This window comes from Athene noctua, chromosome 20, assembly GCF_965140245.1.
Source record: "Athene noctua chromosome 20, bAthNoc1.hap1.1, whole genome shotgun sequence".
NCBI lineage: Eukaryota > Metazoa > Chordata > Aves > Strigiformes > Strigidae > Athene > Athene noctua.
Window position 1 is genome coordinate 2,208,329 of NC_134056.1, and position 25,322 is coordinate 2,233,650.

Genomic DNA, 25,322 nt, shown 5'->3' on the forward strand with positions numbered 1-25,322 from the left:
AATATTATTGTGAGTACAGTCTGCTTTTTTTTCCATGGCTTTTTCTCAGCATGACTGATTAAATGATTATTTCCATTTTTGTTTGTGCTGACAAAGATGACAAAAAGATTATATTCCTGTAGAGGGAACGGGTGAGACAAAGCCACGAGGCCAAATTAGATTTACTGTGAATCAGATTACCTGCTCTGGAATATTATCATCTAGCAAAACCTGTTTGCATGGGTTTGGTTTATGTTCAATTGTTTCATCCAAAGCTTTCCGGCAGGTCCGAATGATCCATTCATGCTCCTCATCATCTAAAAGGGAGATAAAGAGAACGTCAAATATCACCATGTCAGATCAGCTCTTTGCATCATGAGGCTCCAGCTCAGAGAAGCAATTTTTCCTTTGAGAAATAAATCCCTTTTTAGCCATTGGCATCTCTTAGAACACTTTTTTTTTGTTTGTTTCTTTAAAAGACTGTGTCTTGTTGTTTTGGAATTTGTCAAGGCAGGAGGGACTGGATCTATGGCAATGACTCTGATTATTCTGTTTGATAAGATTAGCTTGGGTGGAACTATGAGATTTACATGTATAGATTTTAATTTTTTTTTGACTTTTTGACAGGAGATGTGCGGGAGATCTGTTGAAACTATCAGAAATGAAGATACGCATTTTTTTAAATGCTATGTCTCTGTTGCTTGTTGGTTTATGAAAAGGGAAGGTAAAGAAATCTATAGTCAAAACCTAGGTTCTTGTCTTCCAGCCTTTCTTTCAATGCTGTTTTTGAGATGCACGACGCTATGACAGGTATCGATAAGCTGACAGAGCGGCCGATAGACGTGTTTTAGACCATCTTCTGTGTCCCTTGTTAGTATTCATGTCTGTCATATTTATTCTCAGAGCATAATGACAGTGTGGAAAGAAAAAAAAAAATCAAAGACAATGTAGGAAAAAAACAACTGTCCAGCAAAGTTTGAATAGAAATTTTGTGTATGATTACAAAAAACCAAGTTGGCAAATGTGAAGTTGTGGCTTCTTAATTCCAGGGATTTTAAGAGTCTTGTCTCCAAAAAACTGTTCTGCAGCCTTTTCTTTTGTGTTTGTGTAGGGGAAAAGGGATCTCTGTAGTAGACAAGGAAAAACAAACTTCAAAAAGCCTTGAAAAAAATCAAAGTATTACTTAAAACAATACCTGTATTTATTTTTATATAAATGAAGTGTAATGGAGCTGCTTCTTGTGTTTACCACTGTCTTGACAAATTCGTGTTAGCTGGTTGTGATGTGTGTTTCTAACCTGCCTTGATCTAAATTTGAAGGGGTTTGTAGCAGCTCTCGTCACCTGCAAGAGGACACAAACAAAGGGACGGTTGTGAGGAGGCAGGAGCTGAGGGGGCTGTAACCCCGGTGCTGTGACAGCGCGCAGCCCCAGGTATTTGCTGAGCGCCCTGCTTAGGTAGGTCAGAACAAATCAAGAAGGAAACATGTTGCTTGGAAGGAGTCGAATTGTCACGGAGATCTTTTGACCTTGGAGTTGTGCCTTTAAGTGAAATAGTTGCATTTGAAGTGCAAAAGGTGGGAAGGTCTTGGGGATGAAGTGGTGCTAATGTAAGAAGTGAAAGTTCACAGAAGGGTAGGTGACAGATTAGGTTTGATGCACAAGTTTTCAAGCTCTTATTGGCTGCAGGGGGGTTTGAATCAAGTCAGCTTCGTCTTTCCTATTTTTCTTCCTGTTTTTTCTCATGCTGCCATCCCCTTTTTCTCATGGCTGGCCGAGTGAGTTGAGTGCATGCCTGCGCTCCTCGTGAGGTGCTGCTCACACGCAGCTCTGCTGGCATCCTGGTGAAAGCAGGCTTACGGAAGGCGTGTGCCAAGGCATTTGTCCCTCATCTGAGCAGCAGCACTCATCTGCCACCCTTGACAGCCAGTAATCAGCTAGGCTGGTGGCTCACAGGAGCATTTCCCTAAGAGCCTGCTCTCCAGTTCGCTCTTTGCACGGAGTCACTGGTTTCCAGTGCCTGCTGACCCTCTTCTCACGGTGCTGGCTTGCCAAAGCTCGGTTTTGGTGGTGAGCACCCACCTTTGAGCAGCACCCCAGTGACCGTGAATGGGTTGGAGAACACACTTGTGCTGCCATTGTTCCAACAGCTCAGCCTGCAGGCTTGCTTTAATGACTGAAAAATGGATACCATTTGGATAGAATAGCTAAGTTCAGCTCTGTCTGTGTTTCACTGACATGATTTCTTTTTTATTCCCTGTGCCTATGAAACAATGGGTCCATAACAAAATACCCCTTGTTAATGGCACATTTCTTATTCGGGTATAAACTAGGAGAAAATAAATGATGAAAAATACGCTAAAAGGGAAATTAAAAAGATGAGCACTGAATCTTGCTTAAAGACCACGCAATCCTTACAGAGGCAGAGATTCCACTGAGGGCTGCAGCAGGAATGCAAATGTGGTCCTTAAGCATTCTTAAAAACAACATCAAAGCCATAATCAATGTGCTGGCTTTTGTTCTATGCACTAGGTGTTCCAGCACAGTAACGACGTGATCACATGAGCCTCGGCTATAACAGAGATTGTCCAGCCTGGGTAGCTCTGTGATTTTAGCTGGAATTGCCTTAACTACAAAATAGTTTATCTGAGCTTGTAATAATTGCATGAAAATGAAACTTTGTCTATTTGCGCCATGGTGAAGGAATAAATAATACTTACACACGTTATACATCACCACTATCTAGCCCGTATTCGGGTACAGATTTATGTGGCTCACCTGAGTACTAGAAATAATCATCCTGCCTTCCTAGTGAGAAATCCACGGCGCTCACTTAGCTGAGCATCAGGGCTGTGAGCACTAAGAAAGGCAGATGCTAACTTGGCTTCACAGAACAGGTTTCCAACAGACCCTTGGTTTGCCTGGATTGTTTCCTTCTGCACTCTGGGATTTCACGGTCTCCCAGGAAAGCACACAGGGCAGGTTGCTCTAAGGATTTTAGCCTCCCTGGACCCGTCCTAAAATGTCTCGGTTCACGCAGTGATCTGACCGTGTGCAAATTAAATAGATGTTCAGCAGCAGTGCTTAACTTGCATATAGTTTAATCAGATGTAAAAACTGAACGCGCTACATGAATTTCAACTTTTTATATGAAAAGGATGTAACGACTCAACATTCCAAAAAATAACCTAAAGCAAATCCCTAGAACTGCCATCCAGCCCGGCGTACCGTGCTACTGGTCTTGGTCTAGATAAGGGGAAACGAAAGAATTGATCCAGCCTAGCAGAAGAACCACAAACCCAGAGATGAGAATGGCTCCAGGGCTAGCTATGTGGGAAGAGGCAGGGAAATATTAGAATGTAAAGAGTTAAGCTATGGTAAAACATACTTTTGCTACACTAAAGAAGACTGGTTGATAATTACTGTAGTTTTAGGGCTATTTGAATCAGTGCAGCTGCAACCTCTTCAGTAGTAACCCCTGAAACAAGACAAACTGGGTTTATTGTACTGAACAAGTCTTAAAGCTCCTCCCTGATTGTTAGTAATTGGCAGCAATGGACTTAACAGCCTCTTGACTACCCTTTTTACACTCTACCTGACTGTGCAGCTAACAATTTAAATCACAGATGCCGATCCTTCTTTGTGGCAGCTGCTTGTTAACTACACGTTCCTCTTTTTCTGTCACTGGCTGCTTCCATAACCCTGCAACACCAGGGTTAGATTGGAGAATCACATTTCATCAATATTTAAAATGGAATTAAACCTTGAAGTTTGATTAATGCTACCAGATAGTGAGTTGTAATTACTATTTTGCAAATTGCAATTGTTTGAATATGTTAATATGATTGTCTAAGCACATCTTCACCTTCAGAAGTAATTTTCCCTTTAAAAAAGATTTGAAAAAAATACAAACTCTTTAATCAGTGGTAAATTATCACCCTGTGCACAATTAGGTTGTATGGGGTTCTTCATGTTGTGTGCCGAATTTTGTGTCAGCTTATTTATCTTTAAAAGTTTATCCATTTTTTTTAGATTTTCCTCAGTAGAATAAACATTTATGGAACAGAGTTTGCTGAAACAGGACGAACAATGTTGACATTTGAAGGTAAAGAAAAAAAGCTCTGTCTGAAAATTTTGTTGCGATCTAGTGTATCCCTATTCAGTTAGTAAAGGTTAACAAGTTATTCCTTCCAAAGTTAGTGAAATATTATTATTATGAAAAATCATTGAACTATTGGAGATAGCGAGAGATCTTAATGGATGAGTTGTTAAAATACATGTAAGCATTGACTGATTCTCTTGAATTCTTTTCTTGTCTCAATCAAGATCTGTTTTCTAGCGCCCACAAAATATATTTTGAATATTGTGGGTTGGATCTTCAGGCAGCCCAAACTGGGACAGCTTCTCTTTTATTTTTGTAATTAATTCAGGCTGTTTTCATTAAGCAGGCAGAGGCATATGGAGCCAACCCTGGTAGCCACCTGCACGACTGATCCCCAGAAACAGCATCTGCCCCCGGTAGATGATTAACCAGGGGCACACGTCCTACTGATCTACTGTTGGACACTGTCTACACAGTCAACAGGTCAGTTTGGATAAGAGTTTTTTTAGGCAAATAAGACCCAACCAAATCTGTTGGTCACACTGTGTTCATGCAGTAGCCTGTTTCAAAATTAGTTCTTCTCAACAAATACTGCTTTGAAAGTTTCTTCCTTGTTTTGGGTGGCTTTAGGGGAAGCTCCAAACGCCAGCAAAGTCCGAACAGGTGTTTGTCAAAAATGCTCTTTAGGTATATTCCACTGTGAGCTCAAACTGGAGCCCACTTAAATCAGCAGATTTCTCCTCAGCATCTCTGCAAAATGAAACCACTTGTCTAATTTTCAATGTTCAGTCTAAAAGTAGTGGCAGAAGAGACTTCCCCAACTACACACTCCAGATTTATCTCTCAACTGGGACTAGAAAGAGCTGAAAATTCAAGGTGGGCTTGCTTCTGGGTGGTTCCAAGGGCTGACCTGAAAATACACGGTAATTTAGGTGCATTTAACCTTCCTATATTAAATGCATATTATGAAGTTGAGCATTATTTGCTTCTAGCTATCGTGTTTCTATGTTGCTTATGGAAACCTCAGCTGTGAGAGACTTCTCAGGACTCTGTGTGCTTAGGTGTCTGCCATGATGCAGAGCAGACTGTCAGCAGCATTGCTGTGTAGGCTTCCAGATTTGCCCTCTCAACTAATGCTTTCCCAGGAAACCACCTCGAGGTGCACAGGAGGATGTACTGCACTGGAATTAGAATACTTGGTGGCTTACACAGGGAAGAAAACGACATTGTTCACCTTGTCTGGCTCCGTGTTAGGTGTTTGTACTGCGCTTCGTAGCTGTATGTGTTCCTGGTGTCTTAAAGGCTTTGTCTACACTGGAGCCCTGATGCTCACTCCGACGCACGCCAAAATTCACATCCGTGGCTCTCTCCTCTGCCCAAAGGCAAGCTGGGACCAGACGTGAGCGGGCACGTCCCCTCAGTCACTCTCACTCTGTTAGAGCCATGCGAGCCCGGAGGGGAGTGGCTGTGCCCTGGTGTGTGCTGCCACCGGGACGGCCGCAGGCTCCAGCATAGCCCGAGGACACGGCCACGGGGCAAGAGCAGCTCTCCAGGGCCACGGTTTGTGAGAGGGTGTTTACAGCAGACAAGCCTTGACCAAGAGCTGAGCTTCCTCTCTCTTTGCAGAGGGCCAAGCACACGCAGACCATTGTAAACAACAATATCATGTAATTCTTTCGCATGCCTGACTCCTCCCATCACCCGCAGAGCAGTTTATCATGTTCTTCCACTGGAAATTACAATCACATGTGATAGCATCTCAGCCATGGATTCGGCCTGGCACACCCCTTTCATTTCCACTGCCCCCTCCGGGTCCCTAGCACCACTTTCCTTACTGTACCTGACCCCTCCAACATCAAGGCTGGCAAGAAAATGGAAAATATGTTTTCAATTAACCTTTGCTTCCACCCACAAATTCTCACCCTTCCATTTACTTTTAATTACTGTAATTCCAAAATGGCCCCCAAATGAACTTTCCATCTCTTGTAAAACTTGTTTTCACACGAACTGTACAGTTGAACATAAGTGTCTATAAGACTTGTCTATAACGTATTTAATGGATTCACAATAGGATGACTAGCACACAAACAAAGTAGTTATTCTTGGCATGCCACTATTTGGAACTGAAACTTTCACAGTTTTCAAAACGATAAGTATTTTAAGACCAGGAAACCACAAGCAACAATATCTCTGCAAAAGCTATCGCTACTGAAATTACTGTGGTAACGTACATCGTGATGCACATATTAATACTATCTTTGCTGGCTATAGTCTTGAATATAAATCATACTGGTTCATAATCTATTTTACTGAATGAAGGATATTTTATCTTAAAACACGTCAGCCAAATTTAATCTAAAATATTTTCTTGGTTACACACTTTGACACTGAGAAATAAGTATGCGTTTTGCAATGGCATTCAAAATGTGCCCGATCTTACCACCTTTCTGCATACGAAGATACGAGAAGAGCATAGGATGGGTAGGAGAATTGGTCCAACATTTTAAAAAGCATTTAGGGTAGAGTAAGAATAGACATGAAACTACTTGTCGTAGCAGTCTGGGATCTTCCCTTTAAATTAAGTAAACTCAATTTCTTTCTGCCATCTTCGCTTCAATACTCATTCATTTGCCTTGCCCACTTGGCAGTCCCCAGTTTGATACTTGTTAATCCTCTATCTCTCCTCCTTCTAAGATTTTTGATTTATTTGTTAAGCACTGAATATTATTTAGGTCCAAAGCTCTCACAGCAGGACAAAAGCTATCTAACTAAAAAATAGAAAGAGATAGACAGGAGACACTTGGAGATCCAGATGAAGGAGTTACAATATAATTTCTAACCTTTCCCTTAATGTAGTATTTTTCAAATCTTCTGGCTATCGCAGAGGCAGTGAGTCTGGAAAGCAAGTACCAGCAAACTGGAATTGTATGAATGTGGGCAAAAAAACTATGTCCTAGGACTAGACACAAGAGAAGAACATATGTGGGAGACAGAGGAGATAAGACCAAAAGGTGAATTTGTATGGACTTTTGTAGAGCCTTGTGGGCAAGGAAAACAAGCTGAGTGCCGTAGCAAAGAGAGAAAACATTTTTTTGCAATGGTACTGTGGAGGAATATGAATCAAAGAGGCCAGAAAGAGGAGGTAGCAGTAAAAAGGACAAGCACTCCAGCTGTTGCAAGGAAAGCAAAGGGCTACTCACATTCGTATGCTCTACTTGTGTAAACGGAGAGTAGCTTTGGCTCTCTGTTTTAACAAAACCCTGTTTTCAGAAATAAGTTTGTCAGCCAAAGTAAAGAGAAAAAGATCAATGAATTGCAATAAATGGCATTTAGCATAAAAATGAGTAAAATTTACAATTCAGTTAACTTGTTCAATGTTAAAAAAATCAGCAAACAATAGACACAATTTGTTTTGTTCAGAGCCCAGAGGTAGAGACCAAATCCTCTAAATTAATTTCTGCAAAAGCTGGGTTTTTTTTTCCAAACAGGTCTGGATCCTATTCGTTGTAGAATATACTGATTACCAACTATTTTTAAGAGCTTTACACAAACATTATTTCTTTTGTTGTGTGAAATGCAGAATCAGCCATCTGGCAAATGCCCCAGAGCTAAAATCTTTTACATGACATATAATTCAAAATGATTAAATATACAACAGAAAATAGCTATAGCATTGCACTTAAAATAGCATGAACTTTTACTGCCGATCAAAACTGATTTCTTTAGCTTAACAAGTATCCAAAGAACAATTATTTGAAGAGCTTTTAAGAGTTTCAATATGTAGGAACTAAACCTCATCTAAATTCAGTATCTTAAGTCAAATAAAAAAGAAACAAATGTACAAAAGATTAAATGGTCCTGCGTTATAAGTAGACATTTAAATCTATGGGAAGCTAAATTCACTCGCACAAAAATACTATATTCCCTCTGTACGTGTATTGCTGGGGTTTTCCTCTCCATTGCTAAGGGCATCTGCCAAAACAACTCTTGCATTCTTAGGCAATGACTAGGGACTAGCCTGGAATCAGACTGTTCATCCACTCCCTCCATCACCAGAACGGGCAATTTCAAAGAAGAACAGGGAATAAAGCTCCGTGCATGATCCCTAAGTGCAGTCAATCTTTTTTTTCCTGCACCGCAGTCGACTTTAAGTTAAACTTGCTGTCTTTTTTCCAGAAATACTCCAGGCCTGAAAAATTGCCAGGTCCTCATCCCACACCCAGTTCTCCAGTAGTTTATGAGAAAGAGCACGCAAACATCTGCATGTATTTGGGGTACATGAGGGTAGGTACAGAAATAATACCCTGTATAATTATTGAGCGGTTATGGCTCTGTTTCTCAACTACATTTTTCAGACAAGTCAAAGTCTACATTTCCCAAAAAGCACTTGGTGCAAGTCAGATCTGAGTTCTAAGGCAAAAAAGTCTAAGTGTAGGAGATTTATCTCATGGATTTGCATACTTGGATAAACCTGAAATGGATGAATACATCGCTGTTGACTTTCCAAAAAATTTTGCTTCTAAATTCCTTCAGACTAAGCATGAGAACCTTCACCCCAAGGTAACAATGTGAGGAAACTGTAAGTCTGTGAGTACTAAGGCTTACAATTAAAATGGCCTTACACCCTTGCCTGGAGAGTTGGGTCAGCCTCACAACCAAGGAACCTCAGACCTTCTAACCCCAGACTTTTCTAAACCATAATAAAATCATGTTCTTGAATCTTGACCTTTTCAGCTCATAATGGTTCCTGAAGTCGACAAGACTTCCAGGTTTGTAGAAATCCTAAACTGATTGCTGGCTGGTTTGGGAGTGCAGCAACACCGAAACCTCTCCTCTTAATAAGACACTTGTCCCGGTTTTCTGGGCCTAATTCTGCTCTTAATAACACGAATGTTAATTCAGTTACCTGACTGAGCTTTTAGTGTAAAGGCAGGCTTTGCTCGTGATATTATATGAAGAGATAGGTACACTTCAGGTAATACAGACTGCAGGATAAAAAGCTACCCTGTGCACCGTGTATATACTAATTAAACCTGAAGATGGAATATGAAAGTAGTAGCACAAATATTCTCGCATTACAAAGAGAAAAAGCATGTTTTTTATTATTTATCCCATCCTTGGGAGAACCACAGGAGAAACAGGGCAATTTTCATCAGAAATATCTTTGCTTTTCATCAAAAGAGAGGTGACCCAGGCAATCTCCTATAATCTTTTCCATTTCAGTATGACAAAACTTCTATTTTTGATGGTATTTTCTCTTTGAAAAGCTGTGGGCTTCTCCAATATTTGGGGGTCCTAAAACTTGAATGTTACAGCTCTTCTTGTACCTCCCTGCTTTGCATTAAACATAACATAACCGAAAAATTGGGAAATCTTCCCATCTTTCTATTGACCAAACTCTGTTACAAAGGTGCCAGGAGTCCTATTTCTGTGGGGAAAAAAAAAAAAAAAAAAAAAAAGTAATACTCCTAGTGAAACAGGAGTCTAGTCCCAGTATCTATTCAAAATAAACAACGTATCTTCTTACAAATGAGCATTCCCGTTCTTATTTATGTGTTCAATTCTGCGTACTTCGCAATACTGGAAAAAAAGAAAAAGATTGGAGAACACATGGAGAATCAAGAGAAATTTGAGCATCCCTGAGGAAACAGAGGTTTAGGGACGGAGTAATAACTGCAAGATTGTAATGAGGATTTGGAAAACTTTGCTAGATAAAAACATATAACAAAACTGTTGCTGTCATTTCGTTCCCTGGGCCTGATTATGTTTTCACGATGGGCCTTTGCACTGCTTTAACAGTAAGAGCTTTCTAAGTAAATGAGTATCAGACCTCCACGCTAGTGAAACGCAAGGCTTGCCAAATTTAACAGGAGTCTCTACGGTACTCTACATCCACTCGTCTTGACAAAAGAAGCGGTGGAAGCAAACTCGGTAGTTTCAAATGGCGTCTGTTTTCCTCTCTTCGGGAGCGGTACCTGGCTGGAGCGTGGAGGCAGGTCAGCGCCAGGGCTGTATGCTTCCCTGCCCTCTTTCACAAACAGCCGAGGAACAATCAGAAATTGCTGCATAATAGGGCCAGGGTGAAAGGTGAGAACTGGAGTATTCTGAAAGCCTGCTGCCAGACCTGAGGAAGATAGTGTCATTTTGGTAAACCTGTCAAGCTGTTGTAAGAACTTCCTGAATGCTTCGTACCATCTGCTTTTGATGCTTTCAAGACTTGGCTGGAAGCCTGGAGGTTTTCCTGCTCCTTCCTGCCCAACCTATAATGGAGTAATTCTGGATCTGTTCCCTGTCATCCCAGCCTCTTCCTCAGTTTCTTCTGCTTACAGCTGGGGGTTTATTAATTTTTTTTTTTTTTTCTTTACTGCAGTGGCCTTGTGCCCTGAATCAACTCTCCTGGGGCGGTAAGAGTTCCTCTGATGTTGAACAAGTGCCGGGTTTTTCAATTGTGTTCATGTTCTTGAGAGGAAGGGTCTGGCCTACATGGCACATTCCTTCTTCACACTCACATCAACAAGTTTAACTTTGTGTACAGGGCTCTCAATGGAACGGCCCCACAAAGCACATCTCCAACGACTCCGTCAGGCTGCACGCTGCGCTGCTCTGGTTAGAGAATATTGATGGACACAATTTGTAGGGTTTGAGATAAATGTCATAAAGGACAATGAGTTCAAAGAACAGATTAAAAAACAATAAATTGAATTCCAAGGCGTTCCCTCCTGTACTAATCTGTGTAGGTTCCTGTGTTTTTGGAAAGCATGTTGCTTATCTTCCTCATCAGTAGGCCCACTGCATTCCAGTATTTTGGATCAATGCCATTTGTAATAATCTAGATCAGTTTTTATTCAACGTTTATAAAACAGGCCATGTATCATAGGGTATATTTTATAGCAGATGGTATCTCCAATTCATTTAACCCCCCCCTTCAATTCCCTCCTCCAATATCACAGTGTGTACTTATAAAAGCTCTTGAAAGTAGAGCAGAGCAGAATTTTTTTTTTCAACAAATAGTAAATTTGCTGAAAAATGGAGTTTCCAAGCAACAAAACCGTTAAACTGTGGCACACTGAAAATGAAATGTTCTGTCTTCTAGAAACACCAGGTCTTGCGATTTGGACATTTGGGGAAAAAAAAAAAAAAAGTGGGGTCGGTGATTGCTTTCAGGAATCATTTTAATTTAAAAAAAAAATCTGCACTAAAAAGCACAAAGGTTAAATTGTCAGAACACAAAGCGTTTGTTTCAGGTCAGATTACATTTTTTGAGTTATACCAGTGTCAAATGTTTGGGGATCTTCTGTGTGGTTTTAATTTGAAAAGTTTCTCTTTTGGCTTGATGAGAACTAATTTTCCCTGAGGATTATTACTCTGGAGACTCATCCACAAGACCCAATATTTGTAAGATTACTCAAAACACAGCTCTGCAAGGTGACAAGAAAGTTCCCTGTTGATCACAGCATTTAAACATAGCCCTAAGACACATTTCAACAAAACGGAATATTCTTACATGTAGAGATAAGCACACCCTGAAGCACACTGCTGGTTCACAACGCAGAGTTAAGTCAAGATCAATGATGTACACCTTACAACCACTCCCTTGCTTGAGATCATAATGGGAGAGATTGAAGATTTTCCTGAGATTAACATATCAAATGGTAATAAAACATATTTATTCATATCTGCTTGGGAATACTTCATTGTAATTTTGAAAAATATGATTTATACAACTCTGGGGATACATAAATTGCTGACAAAAATAAATAAGTAAAAAATATTTTTGCTCAGTGATAACAGAACCAAATCATGGACTTTTTTATGGTTTAGCTTTAATCACACATCCTAGAAGATATGACAAATAAACTCGTCTTAGTTTACCTTGCAGAAGTTAATCATACCTGCGTTTCTCAGAAACCTGAGTTTGTAGTCAACAATAACTCTGGTTTCAGGATTATAGAATCCATCCCCACAGTCGTAACATCCTTCCGGGATTTTTCTGGGAGGATCCAGGTTTGTAAACTGAGAAATGTCTGAAGATAAAAAAACAAAGTGTTTGCTTTATTTTGCTGCTTTTCCCATTTGTGCCTTTGATCAAGACACCTAACAAGTATGACATCTCCACGGCATTTGCTATAAAAACAATGCAGTTACCTTATGACAAATTTTATAAAACATTTTGCAGCTGGAGAAAACGAAAATGGAAAAATCAAGACAACAAAAAGTGTGTTGTGGAAAGAAATCCCTTTGATTTCCCCGTTCACGGTCCTGTGATTCAGCCCACTAAGCTAACATTACAAATATGACCCCAAACTCCAAAATGGAGCCAGGAGAGCCTTGCTTGAGAGCAACTACATGTCATCGTTGAAATATTCTATGCATAAAGAAGAGTATTTTATGTATTACATTATATATTTTATTTACTTGTTCCTTATAAATCTTTTCACCTTTTGACTGTAGACAAACAATTATATTATAAAACTCTTTAGCAAAAATATAGACTTGACACAAATGTTTATTTTGGTATCTACTAAAAAGCTACACGGGGCAGATGCATTCAAATTTTATTTGATGTTCTGGATGTAAATTGATTGCTTTTGCTCAACTTTTCTATATTAAAAACACACTGCTAATGCCGTGAAGGCAAAATGTATAAAAGGGTTAATCAGGATATCAAAATCTGTTGAAAACAAAGTCCTGTCCCAGGGGTCATCACTCCAGAAGAGACCAGGCTGCATCCTGGGCTGGTGGAAGCTGGTGTCAGCATTCTTCTGGCAGCATCGTACGGTCGGGTCCTGAAATTAGCCAGAGCATTTCTGCTCCATGTTACTCATGTAGCCGAATTAATCTTTCTTAAGCAAAGTTGTTAGTTTAATTCCTTCCAGACTCTTAGGATCGCAAATGCAATTCAGTACCTGCTGGTTTAAGACCAGAACAGATTTCTGTGTAAAATCTTCTGTCGTAGCCGTCACAGTAATGCCATTTTTTATCTTTGTATTTGAGACCATCTGCAAAAGTGTATTTCCCCTGCAAAACATGTTGAAGCAGAGATTTAATAAACATGATGGATGGATTGAGTACGACCAAGGTTAGTGTTTCCACTGCCAAAACCGTGCGTTAGCCGAGCAGAATGAGTGCGTGGTTCAGCTCGGGCTTAAACAGTCTTGGGAACCACATCTGCGGAGCAGCCCCACCCCTCACATTTGGGTGCGAGAGCCCACCGAGGGGGCGAAAAATTGGCTTGGCTCAGAAATCCACTTATTTCACCTCAAAACCTTCCCTGCGGTGGGGCCTCCAGGCAGGGCCGCTCCCCGACAGTGGAGGCCCCTTGGGGTGAGGGTCCCCCGCCCCTGCCCGGGGTACCTGCGTGGGCACCCCGCGGTGCCAGACCGCCCGGTATCTGCCGCCGTTGGGGAACAGCAGCTCTCCCTCGCCGTCAAACATCCCGTCCCTCAGCGCTCCCCGGTACTCGGTGCCCGTCGGCAGCGCGTAGGAGCCCTGTCCCTCCATCCTGGAAGAGACAGGGCGGTTGGGGAGGGGCTGGGGGGCGGGCAGCCCCCCCCCGCGCCCCGCCGGTCCCACCTGCCGCGGACGGTGCCCCCGCTGTAGCGGCCGCCCGTCACCTCCATGGCGGCCCGGCCCGACGGCGCGGCCATGTCGCCATGGCAACGGCGGCGCGGCGGGGCCGCCAAGCCCCGCCCCTCACTGCCCCCGCGCATGCGCACGCTCCGCCCCCTGCCGGCGGCGCATGCGCCCTGCCCGCTCCCTGCCGGCGGCGCATGCGCGGGGCGGGCGGGCGCTGAGGGGAGCTCAAGGAGAGCGCGGCCGCCATGCCGGGCTCCCTGCAGGTGCCCTCCCTGGAGGAGCTCGATGTGCAGGAGGTGAGTGAGCGCCCGGCCGCCGCCGCCGGGCCTTTCCCCCGCGGGCCCGGCGCCCAGGCGGGCCGCCCCCATTGCCGCTCTGCCCCGCTGTAGGTGAGCGTCAGCTCGGCCGTGCTGAAGGCCGCGGCCCACCACTACGGCGCGCAGTGCGACCGCCCCAACAAGGAGTTCATGCTGTGCCGCTGGGAGGAGAAGGACCCGCGGAGGTGCCTGCAGGAGGGACGCCAGGTCAACCAGTGCGCCCTCGAGTTCTTCAGGTGAGCGGGGCCCCCCTCCCTGCGTCCCGGAGGGCTCCCGGGCGGAGAGCCCCGCTGCTGCGGCCGCTCGCTGCCTGGCGGAGGCCTTCGCCTGCCCCGAAAGCGTTTCGGGGCATCTCCCGGTATAGCGGATCCTTGCCGAGCTCTGCTCTTCGTGCTCTGGCAGTCACTCGGTTTAATTAAAAAAGCTGCTCCCTCCACGACCTTCAGAGTCTTTATTGTTGCTTCTTAAACTTTAACTCTTAAAAACAGAGGCTGTGCCCTCTTTTTTCTGTTTTATTTATTTATTTATACCTTAATTTATCCCTTCACATGAAGCTCCGTGGCCTGTGCTCCAGAATAGGTGGCTCAGGTTTTTGTTAGGTTGGCAAAGGAATGCTGCGGGGGGGTGGAAAGCTTGCTCCTTCAGCACCTTGCAACTATATTATGAAATTTAGGAAACCAACCTAAGCTTTGCACTGTCTGTCCTCACTGTTTCACAGGTGAATTACCGTGAAAGCTCGGGTCTATACGCCATTTGCCTCTTCTGACCAAAAGTGTAGATCCAAGGCATGTGCCAGTATCATGTTCTTAAGTTGCTAGTAAAAGGCCTGGTTTAGTTAGCTCAAAGCATGTCCACTTCCAGTATAGCAGCTAGTAATCAGAAACCTCTGGTCTAAGCATGTCTTCTTGAGCTTAAGACATCAAAATAGTTTGGAAGTTTTAGAGCATTCTATAATATACACTAAAACAAAATATCTCATACAGAGGAGCTGTTTGTGTCTACCTAGCAAGAATACCTTCCACATACTAGTTAAGTTATTGCTAGTCCTACTTGTAGCTACAATGATACAAACTTAACTGGTATTGTTACCAAGTTCTGTTTAATGGTGCTTCAAGTACAGACTTCTCTGAATATGTTAAATGTTCCCAAGAACTTAAAACTACAAAAACCACTTTATCACAAGTTGAGGTTTGAATGAGTAAGAGAGAAGAGCATTAACATTCTGACACTTGCTGATGGTTTTCTTTCTGTGATCTCTTACAGGAAAATTAAGACGCATTGTGCGGAGCCATTTACCGAGTACTGGACGTGCATTGACTACACCAACTTGCAGGAGCTCCGTCGGTGCCGGAAGCAGCAGGCAGTGTTTGATAACTGTGTGCTGGAGAAGTTGGGTTGGGTGAGGCCTGATCTGGGACAGCTCTCTAAGGTAACTTTCTACCTTTTTGATCAGATAGCTAGATTCTTCTCAACCTTCTTGCGTGCGTTTTGTTCAGGCCAGGTCTCAAACTCTTCTCCTGGCCAGAAGGTGATTCATAAACTCAGCACTGGAAGTTTGTGGACTTAATAGTTAAGTCAGGACTCTGTCAGCAATCTTTATGGTTGCTTTCCTGGAAGACTTGCACTTTTCTTCGTGACACTCTTGCTTTTTGCTTTTCCTGGTGCAGAGGCCTTTCCTTTAGGAGTGAAGCTCACATGCATGTAGAACTCCTCTCTAGTTCTGAGAGAAATACCCCTCCTCTCCCTTTAATTAGAAGTATTCTGGAGATAGAAGCTCCTGTCAGATCAGCAGTGTGTCCTTAGTGTCGCCTTCTTGGTGGTTCTTCCTGTAAGTTCTGACTCAGTCTAGCTTTTCTATTAAATGCTGTGAGAAGTTGTATAATTTCTTCCTTTTCCTTTCCAGGTTACGAAAGTGAAGACAGACCGTCCTATGCCTGAGAATGTCTATCACTCTAGACCTAGGCCAGAGCCAAATCCACCCATTGAAGGAGAGCTGAAGCCTTCTCCCTTTGGCAGTAGGCTCTTTTTCTGGTCCTGGTAAATTGGGCAGGCTGTGCCATAGCTACAGCACAGAGACAGGTTGCTTGCAAATGTGAATTGTCGGGTATGTGTTGGGTATAACTAATCATTAAAGAACCCCAAACTGTTACATGGCTTGGTAGACTTCTTTAAGCATGCTCACACATTGTAGTAACTAAAAAAAATGTATTTCCCTGTTTTGCACAGTGCTGTCATGTAAACGTAGCCCAGATCTTTGACTGCTGCTTCAATCAATCAAAAACTGGCGTGAGACTTTAGTTATTTGCTTACCAAGAACGCTGCCAGTTGGGTCAAGGAAACTTTCGGGAACAAACAAGTTGTTAATGTCTTCCCTTAGTCTTGCAACTGATAATCATGCATTTTTTTCCGAGGGACTCCTGTGGAGCCTAAAATGTGTCTTGGAGCAAGGGTTTAGTCAAATCTGTGGCTTTTGCTAGGTATGAGGTCAGTACTGTTCCTGACATGAAGATCCTTGTTCTTCTTACCAGCTACTCACTCCTCATGCAGCTGGGTTTTTGGCTTCCTTTTTTTTTTTTAATTTTTTATTGGGGGACCACAAGCTCCTTCATCAGAAAAATTGCACTAAATTTTCAACACCTTTAAAGAAACATGATCTCCTAAAGGATCTTCCAGTCCCAATGTAAGATGTCTTGTCTTCTGTCTCGAGGCCCTGTCTTGAGGGACTTGGGGCAGATTCTTTCCATTGTTTCACTGTGATAATCTGTTTGATAGAGGAGTAAACAAGCTTTAATTTATCTTTTCAACAACATTTAAAAGTCATATATTTCATAGAATGTAAATCCAATCTTTTGTCTACTTTCACCCAATAGCAAGAACGTTATTACAGAGGTCAGAAAAAATTAAATGATCTTGTTTTCACAAAGCCAGGCACAGTTTAGGTTGCCCTGGGCCAGATTGTGTAGCCTGAGCCATAGCAAAGACTTGAATAGTGCTTTGCTCCTTGAGTAGCCTGGCTGGTACTAGGATCTGAGGATTTACTATCTCCTTGTTTGGGGTAGGATTAAACTGTAATGGGTCTGTAGCTGCAGCATGTGTTTCTGATCCATGGAGCTCGAGGGGAAAATTGTATAACATTTATCTAAAAATAGCTCAAGCACCGTGTGGCTCATGGGTTTTTGCTACTTTCTGCTTGGGTGTGTTGACTGAGACTCAAAGCAGGTGCTGTGGCATACATGTTTGCATTTTAATGTACATATCGGGCTGTCTTAGCAGCTCCTTGTCTAAATCTGTGAGGTGGTGTGCACCTTTGCAGTTTCTTGCAGATCACTGCCAGCATTTCAGAGCAGCCATGTACTGCTGAAGAAAGATAACCCCTTTCCTGCAGAGACTGAAATTAGGACAAGCTTGAGGTCTAATTACATTCAGCTGAGTGAAATGAGGTTTGGCCAAGCAGAGGATAAATTGTTCTGGGATGTTAACACGTGTCACATCTGATCTTTTGTTGCTGACCCACTCCAATAGTTAAGCAACCTCACAGAAAGTCCTTTTAGAGATTACTTACTAAGTTTTGCTAATAACTTACTATTGTCAGCATAACATATGAACATCAAAAGCTGAACATCTGCTTTTGAATAAACAGGCATGGGCATTCCAGTAGTCGGCCCCTAATCATAATTAAGAGTATTTTTCCCAATAAATTGCTTCTGAAAAGAATGACATGCATAAATAGGGGGGCAGGTTTTTTAAGCAGCCTTTTACGAACCCCACCTTTAAGCTGGCTAGTACTGTAAGCAAAAAAAAAAAAAATGATTTATGCTGCAGCCTCAGAGGTTTAAGGTTGTTCATCTGTTTCATGACAGCTGAATCTGCTGCCTCTTGCGTGGTTGGTCCAGTAATGATCTGACCACGTTTGAAAGTCAGATTTAACTGTCCGCTCACCTAAAGTCCCTCTTTATTTTCAGTCAGGAGTGGGCAGGTGAATGTACCGAAGAGAACAGCAGAAGAGGACAATGAAGAGATAAAGTCAAGTAGAATTCAGCTGTATCATGAGCACTTCTTCCATTAACCTCTTTGAGATAACTGCTGCTTGTCTTTATCTCTTGGCTGACTCTCTGAAAAAAAAAAAAAAGTGTTGCCAGAGGTCTGTTCCTTGGCGCTTCGGACAGTGCCTGTGTTTAGCTGTTCCTGTTCAAAATCATTGCGTGGCTTTACTCAAACATAGATGCCCCCTTTGGAGCTGTAATGTTTTCTTGGAAACTTTAGAACAAGTGAATGTCAAGATTGAGTAAAGACCATAAAAGTATTTTTGAGGAATGTCTCTTGACATTTTTTTGGCAGCTGGAGAGCAGACGCATACAGATACAACACAGATATTTTACTGGCGATGTGGGAAGTGTTATTTGTTATGTTGTAGGCTCTTAGTTCTGCCAGAGCTTCTAATCACGTGTGTCGAATTAGCAAAACGTTAAGCCAGCATCGTGGTAGCTTGCCACACCGTGGGTTAGATTAAGCAGAACCTGCTCTTTCAGATTATGGATGGGAAGAGTAAAATCCCAGTGTACTTTCTAACCTCGGTAAGGTAGAAGGGTGCGTTTCTGGCGCAGCAGAACTGTGGCGCTAGCTGAACAGCATCCTTCTGAAAAGAAAGTTTCCTCTTCGAGACATCTGGCAGTTTGATGTGCCCTGGTCTCAAATGGCTCTGCTGAGCTCCCAAGGCAAAAGAGCTGGAGAAGGTGTGCAGTAAGCCAGAAAGGCCGGGAGTCCACCAGTGACTCCCGCTCTGCTTATAGCCACCAGATCTGAGCCCGTGGTGGGAAGCAATTGGTTTTATTTAACTTCCTTGCAAGCTCCATAATTCTGTTGCGTGTCATATTACACCTATTATCCCTGCTGTAAAATACACTTTTAGAAGTTAGTTCAGGTGGAACCAGCGTTTCAGGCATTTATAAGCTGAGATTGGCTGTGTAAACCACCTGTGTACTCCCCTTCCTCTGCCTTCAATTGCAGTGTGGTTCTAGAATAGATAAAGAAAGTAATTTCCCCCACCCACATTCATAAGAAAAGAAAAACCTGCATTTTTACACCTGGGATTCATCATTTTAAAGAACCTTTACCTCCAGAACAAGGATACTCCTATAAAACTAGAGAAGAAAGTTGGAGCTCAGGATAACTCTGTAAAATCATCTTGAAAGCTTGTTGTGTACTCTTGTACTAGACGAGTTTTGAAACTAGAATCCATCTGGGTATTAACAGGAGATTTAAGACTCCCTCTTGTGGTGGCATTAAGCTGATCTTGGGCATCTGCGTGAAGATTTTACCATCACGGACGTCTGAAGGCTACTTCACTATCGCTGCTAGACACTTGGTTAGGTTTTCTGTCTTTGCCACAAAATTCACTTGAACATTGTCTCTACTGGATTTTTCCTACACATAAAAATCTCTTGAATTGAGTATGAAATAAGAAGAGGAAGAAAAATGGTTTGAAAACGTTCTGTTCACCCCAATCATGTTTGGTGTGACTTAAGGAAGTTAAGGTGGAGCAGAAGTAGATGGAGGTGGTTGAGAAATTGCAGTGTAAAGTGTATTTGCTTCTCTGGCTCCAGAAAGGGGGTGTCCTGGTGCTGCCGAGATCAGGATGGTTCTGAGCCTGTGGGGATGGTGCTAGCAGTGTGTGACAGGCAAACAGGGGAAGCAGGTTAACTGCAGTGTTTAACTTCGTGTAAAAGCACGTTATTTCTCTTTATTAGGAATAGACATGACCTTACCGAGTGGTATTAATAATGTAACCCTGTGCTTCTGTTAATAATTTTATGGTTATGGTTTTTCATGTGAGCCCTTCTAGCTGGGGCCTTGATCTGAATCTGACACCTCCTGCGTGGTTGAGTGTGGTACAAACAGTACTTTGGCAAAGGGAGAAGGTCTGAGAAAATACAGAACAGCAAACTAGAGGCAAGAAGCCCGCGGTGGTTTTTTGGATATTCCGGCAGTAAATCAGCCCCGCAAGCAGAAGCAGATGCTGGCAGGGGGGTGGGTCCCAGACCCCAAGGGCAGGTGAGCAGCGCTGCTAGGTGCAGGGGTTATTCCTGGGTTTGATTTCTTGCTGCTTCAACAAGTGTCTCCGCTCCCTTACACGTGCTGCCAAAGCTTCGGCAAGCCCGACGCCAGCGTGGCTGCGGGTTCCTCTCGTGGGTGATGTCTGTGCTTGGGGGGAGCCGCAGCGAGGGGAGCTGCGTTGCCGGGGTGTTCCCCATCTGCCTGGCTACTTGGGAGCTGCTCTGGGCTATTGCAGGGCTGGGACAGGCACAGAAGCTGCTGGGACACGAAGAGATTTGCTGAACCTGCCTGGATCCAGGAACAAGGGCTCAAAGAACAGAAATTAGAGCCTTTAGTAAGGTAAAAGCTCTTCTCTCCTGCCTGCATCCCAAGCATCTCCCTGTTGCTGCTGCCTGCGAAAGAGCTCAGATCATGTTTGTCTGTTGCAGATGCCTGAACAAAAGGATTCCAACCTGCGTGTTCCCGTGCTCTCGGCTGGGCTGGCGAATGCAGATGGTTCAAGTGAGTGTTTCGTTCCCGCTGTGTTCTGCAGCACAAAATGGCGAACAGCTTTCGCTGTTTTGATAGGGTTTAAATTAATTTCTCCCTTCTCACCAGGGGAAATGAGGGCTGGGAAGAACGGCCATGCCTGTTGCTTTGTTAAGCTCGGCTTTGGCTCCGATTTTGGCACCAGGAAAGCAAATAAAATACAGGGAAAGGTAGCTTTGTAAAAGAGCTATGGGTCTGCTCCCAAGTTGATAGGTTGAACCATACAAAACAGCGACTCTGAGGCATTGCTCTAATATTTGTAAAATCAGCATGGCAGCTCTGTTAAGGGCTGTGAGTCACCCCGAGGGTGGTTCAGCTCTTTATAAGTAGTAGCACAGCCTTCTGCTTCCATGCGAAAGGGAGCGAGAATTTTAATGGAGTCAGAATTACCCCTTTGGTTAGAGCACTGGCTGACCTCTGCTTTGTTCTTGCTGCCTCCCGTTTACAGCTGTGTGAGAGTGGAACCTGACCCATCTTTGTCTGGGAGAAAAGGACTGGATCGAGCCCTTAAACGTGAACCACATCAATTGTCACCGTCCCTCCCCGCCGCCCCTCCTGCCCCCAGCCCGCGGCTCTCTCCAGACTCCTGTGTCTGAGCTCTGCCCGGCCGGTCCTGCAGGACGTGGTCAGGTGTGGCCCGACTTGGCTTTTGTGTCCGGGAAGCCGCTGACAGCAGGGCTGACCCCGGCCATGTGCAGGCAGCGGGAGGCTCTGCCTGTCCCCAGGCGCGGCCTCGGGCGCTCGTGGCAAGCCTGCACTCCAGGCTAAACAGAGGAAGGTGAGGGTCAGCGGTGGAGAGCTCTGCCCAAGACTCAGGAAGCACATTTTGGCAGAGGAAAGAAATACAATACAAGCAGGGAGGGAAACTCAGCTTCCATCCAACCCCCTCCAAGAAGCTTTTGGCTCCCTACAGCTGCTGGAGTCTTTACTATCAGTTACTGGGCTCTTTATTGTTACAGGCTTTCATGTGTTTGTTTTCTGTCTTTACACCAGTATGTTGCGGAGGGGAAAGAGCGGAGCAATAGAGGAGCAGCACGGAGCGGAGGGTAGAGCCCTGCTCTGGGGGACAGGCAACCCGGCTTCCCTTTCCTGCCTGCCACTATCTCATTGTGTGGCCTTGGGGCATGTCACTTCCCTCTCTGCCCTGGCTCCTCTGTGCGATGGGCTGGTTCCACCCAACACAGCTCTCCCGGCTTGTTTACTCTTTGTAAAAATGTCTTTGTCCTTGTGAAGTGCCTTAGAGGAGTGATAGGGGAAGCTCTGCAGGGCCGGGGCAGGCAGGGACCCATCGCTGGAGGGGACCCGCAGCCGAGGGCTCTTCTCCTTCCCCAGAGCAAGCGGCCGCGCAGAGCCAGGGTGTGCGGGTGGGGAGAAGGTCTGCGTGGAGGGGTGGGAGATGAGAACTGTCACTCGGAGCATTCTTGGAAGGGTGTTTCCCAATTTTCAACAGCACAGGGCCTCTCCTGCCTGTCAGAGATCGTAAGGGCAACACCCTGCTCTCGGCTCTGCACTGTCCTTGGCGGCGGCAGGGCGATGCGCGGCCACAGGATGCCAAGGAGCCAGGGAGGTGCTTGCAGGAGCGAAAGTCCCCGAAACACACGTGGCACCAGTGCACGCGGCGCTGGTCCTTGCAAACCCCTCTCTGCTCCCCATCATCGCTTGCTCAGAGCCTTTGTTTCTTCTAACCATGAGTGAAACCAGTTGTGGGATGTTGTGTTCAGGGCATGACATAATCTGAGTCTGGGACTCTGCTGGAGGAATCCTTTTGAAGATTTACTAGTCTGGCTAATTACAATAAAACTATAAAGGTGCTGCACTCTAAATGATTAACAGTTAATAAGTGGAGGTTTCTTTTTTCTTGTGCTTTTTGTTAGGAAACAAACCAGAGCAACTCTGGCTACGTCAGTGGCATTTTCTTTGCGGAAGGAGGTCTGTCAGAGGCACGCTAACACATTTTTACAGAGGCACTCTCCATCCCTGTGTTGCTGGTAGCAGATAATTTGACTAAAAATCTAAGTCACTTCTTTGCTTCTTTCCCAGTATGTTGCCTTTCTGTGTTTCTTTGAGCTTGTGCAGTGACAATAGCCTGCAGGATTTACCTGCTGTTTGTTGACATTTTTACTTTCTGATGCGCATCCTTACCTTACCCTGTGGAGTTCAGCTGTGTCAACCCCAGGGGGATGGTTTGAGGAAAGGCAGCGTTGGCTGGAAATGCCCCCTCCACCCTTGTTCCATCCCTAAACGCCCACATTAACAATGCACTTAAAAAGCCTGAATTTGAATATCTACTTCCATACATATAGTCCTGTTTAGCTGCTATTGTCCTTAAAATATTTGCTATTCATCTCAGCATCTTCATCATGGTTTTGAGAGGATGTGTCATCACATGTCCTCTGTAGTAAGTCCGTAGTTCTCTTTCTGTGCTGCACCTCCGTGTTCCTGCTCACCTCTCCCTTCCCCTGCGCTGCCACCTGGTCTCCGGCTGCTCTGCGAGGGCTGTCCCCGAGGTGTAGGGGCTCACACAGGCAGGTACCACCCCTGTAGCTTCAGCATCGGTGGCCCACGGCTGTGAAGTTCTGTGTGCTAAACGGAAGCTGCGAGGGGTGAAGGTGTGGACGGGGTGAAGGTGTGGACGTGGGAGAGCGATGAGGGAGGGGCTGGGCTGGGCTGGGCGCTGGTGGGAGGCGGCAGCAGCGTGACACCCCCAAGACTCTGAAGCCCTGGAGAACCTCGGTAACGCCAAACCCCACCTTGGGGTTTCCTCCAGCCATCACAGGCCAACCGCCCCATGGATCTGGGAGGGAGAAAGGCCAAGCCCCACAAACGCTGCTGGAGCCCCGTGTCCACCTGTCTCCGGCATTTCCAGAGTACCGGCAGCTCCCCAGGAGCGACTGGAGCTACTGGGTCCTGGCCCCGGGCCCGGCCCGCTGCCGGGATGTGGGTGGCTGGGCCCTGGTGCGGCAGGCAGAGTGCTGTCGGAACAAAACTGAATTGAAGTGGTTCTTTTCCTCTCCCCTTGGCCTGCGAGGAAATCTTTTTCCATTTACTATAAAACATGGTCCTTAATAGTGCTGAAGTGTTCTACGTATTTTAAATAAACATGAGTGGATTTGAGCCCAGGAGGACATGAAAGAATGCAGCATTTGCAGGGTACCGGCCCGGCACACATGTCAGCAATTTGGCTGCCTTGTGTACTTTGGCTTTTAAAAAAGCATTTAAAAGTAAACAAATGAAGAAAATCTGGCAGCTGGATTTCAAAGTAAATTGCTTTCAGCTGATATACCCTGTTTCCAGCTTGCTTGGGTAGTATCAAGCCATACACATCCAGCGAGAAGAGCGAGCGGCCAAGGAGAAGAGCGGGGGCGGGAGAGAGAACAAAAGCAGGGAAGTTCTGTGGGTTTAATTCTTCCATTTCCTTCCTTCGCACCAAACACTCCCTGCCTGTCACTGCTCTCGTGACAGACAGGCAGGTTAGTGCTTCAGACAGAAAATATGCTCCATCTTCTCTCAACCCCTGTCCTGCTGAGTTCTGCTTCCCTTCCATCGGGCCTGGAGCGGGGATGGGATGGGATGGGATGGGATGGGATGGGATGGGATGGGATGGGATGGGATGGGATGGGGAGGGATGGGATGGGAGTAGCATCCGTGGGATGGCATTAGCTGGCAGAGCCGAGCCTTACGCTCAGCTGTGATCTGCAGCGCTGCTTGAGCTGCCCCATCAAACCCTCACCCCTGCAGCTGCCTCCACCAAGGGTGGGGACAGCCCCGTCCCTCAGCCCCGTCCAGGACACGGCCCCAAACCCTCTAGACCGACGGGATGAATCGGTCCCTCGAGGGATCCGCGCAGGCGTGGGCCAGGGCGCTGCTCCCCCGGGCCTGCCAGCCCAGGGAGGGCATCACCCCTCCACCGGCGGAGGGAAGTGGAGCTGGAAATGGCAGAGATAACAGAGTCGTTAGAGGAGTGCGGGCTGTGGTGAGGCCCCGCTCCTCCGGAAGGGCCTGCTGCGTCCCTCGAAGGAGGAGACTCAGCAAATGCTGACAGATAATAACGAGGTCCCAGGCTGGACAAAGAGGGGAGGTTGCTGAGGTCACGCTTTGGCTCAGCTTTGGTCTCCTTCTGCTGTGGCTCGCGTTTCCTCAAGTTTATAAAACTTTCTGCGGGTTGGCTCAGTGGAAAGGGCAGAGGAAACTGGTGGGTCTTAAATCCTGGCGGCGTGAGGCCAGGGCAGGGCTGCTCTGAGCCCAACAGAAAACATTCCCCAGGGCTGTGAGCGGTGAGCGGTCCCTGCTGCGAGCTCGGGGCGAGGGCAGCAGCCACCAAGTGTCCCTGAGGGGCTTCCACAAGCTCCTGCGGCGACATGGGAGCATCAGGGGTGCGATGCTGCAGGCAGGGCTGCCCTGGCCTCAGCGCCCCTGCAGAGCCCCACTGGCCTGAGCAGAGCCCAGAAAGCCCTGGGGTGGCCTCGGTGCGAGCTCGGTGGCTCATGGCCCCGTGGGACGGTGCATGTGGCCAGTGGGACCTGCGGTGGCATTTGTCTGTGTCTCTGGGGACCGAGGCCATGCTGCCAGCAATGCCCATGGGGCCACCCTGGTGCTGCAGTGCCCCCCGAGCACCCCCGAGGCGGGGAGGGAGGCAGACAGCAGCAAAGGAGACGGTGTCCCTGCGCAGTGCCGGGCTCCCTGCACCTTGCTGCGAGAGCCGGCTCTGTGTGATGCTCTGTGCAAGGCAGCAATTGGAATGATCCCCTCGAACGGCTTTTCTCCTCCC

General features: G+C 45.5%; 2 protein-coding genes across 4 annotated transcripts; one reads left to right on the forward strand and one right to left on the reverse strand.

Annotated features, from left to right (window-relative positions):
- Positions 1–171: 171 nt before the first annotated feature.
- Positions 172–13,761, reverse strand: MORN5 (MORN repeat containing 5). 2 transcript variants are annotated; one of them, XM_074923624.1, is made up of 5 exons: positions 13,653–13,761; positions 13,434–13,581; positions 12,986–13,097; positions 11,972–12,103; positions 172–296 (listed from the first exon to the last, which is right to left on the reverse strand). In XM_074923624.1, exons 1-5 carry the CDS (start codon positions 13,724–13,726, stop codon positions 172–174), a joined length of 591 nt encoding a protein of 196 aa, XP_074779725.1. In that variant the 5' UTR covers positions 13,727–13,761. The 2 variants fall into 2 exon arrangements, with proteins under 2 accessions (XP_074779725.1, XP_074779726.1); XM_074923625.1 differs by lacking the exon at positions 172–296 and adding an exon at positions 8,064–8,268.
- Positions 13,762–13,829: 68 nt separating this feature from the next.
- On the forward strand, positions 13,830–16,121 carry NDUFA8 (NADH:ubiquinone oxidoreductase subunit A8). 2 transcript variants are annotated; one of them, XM_074923922.1, is made up of 4 exons: positions 13,830–13,951; positions 14,045–14,208; positions 15,236–15,401; positions 15,876–16,121. In XM_074923922.1, exons 1-4 carry the CDS (start codon positions 13,901–13,903, stop codon positions 16,011–16,013), a joined length of 519 nt encoding a protein of 172 aa, XP_074780023.1. In that variant the 5' UTR covers positions 13,830–13,900; the 3' UTR covers positions 16,014–16,121. The 2 variants fall into 2 exon arrangements, with proteins under 2 accessions (XP_074780023.1, XP_074780024.1); XM_074923923.1 differs by having other exon boundaries at positions 14,045–14,187.
- Positions 16,122–25,322: the final 9,201 nt, after the last annotated feature.

Coding starts and splice junctions, on each gene's coding strand:
- MORN5 (XM_074923624.1), bottom strand. CDS start 13,726: ATGGCCGCGCCGTCGGGCCGGGCCGCCATGGAGGTGACGGGCGGCCGC. Junction 13,582..13,652: donor GGGGGCACCGTCCGCGGCAG/GTGGGACCGGCG, acceptor TGTCTCTTCCAG/GATGGAGGGACAGGGCTCCT. Junction 297..11,971: donor CAGGTTTCTGAGAAACGCAG/GTATGATTAACT, acceptor TCTCCCTTTTAG/ATGATGAGGAGCATGAATGG.
- NDUFA8 (XM_074923922.1), top strand. CDS start 13,901: ATGCCGGGCTCCCTGCAGGTGCCCTCCCTGGAGGAGCTCGATGTGCAG. Junction 13,952..14,044: donor AGGAGCTCGATGTGCAGGAG/GTGAGTGAGCGC, acceptor GCCCCGCTGTAG/GTGAGCGTCAGCTCGGCCGT. Junction 14,209..15,235: donor TGCGCCCTCGAGTTCTTCAG/GTGAGCGGGGCC, acceptor GATCTCTTACAG/GAAAATTAAGACGCATTGTG.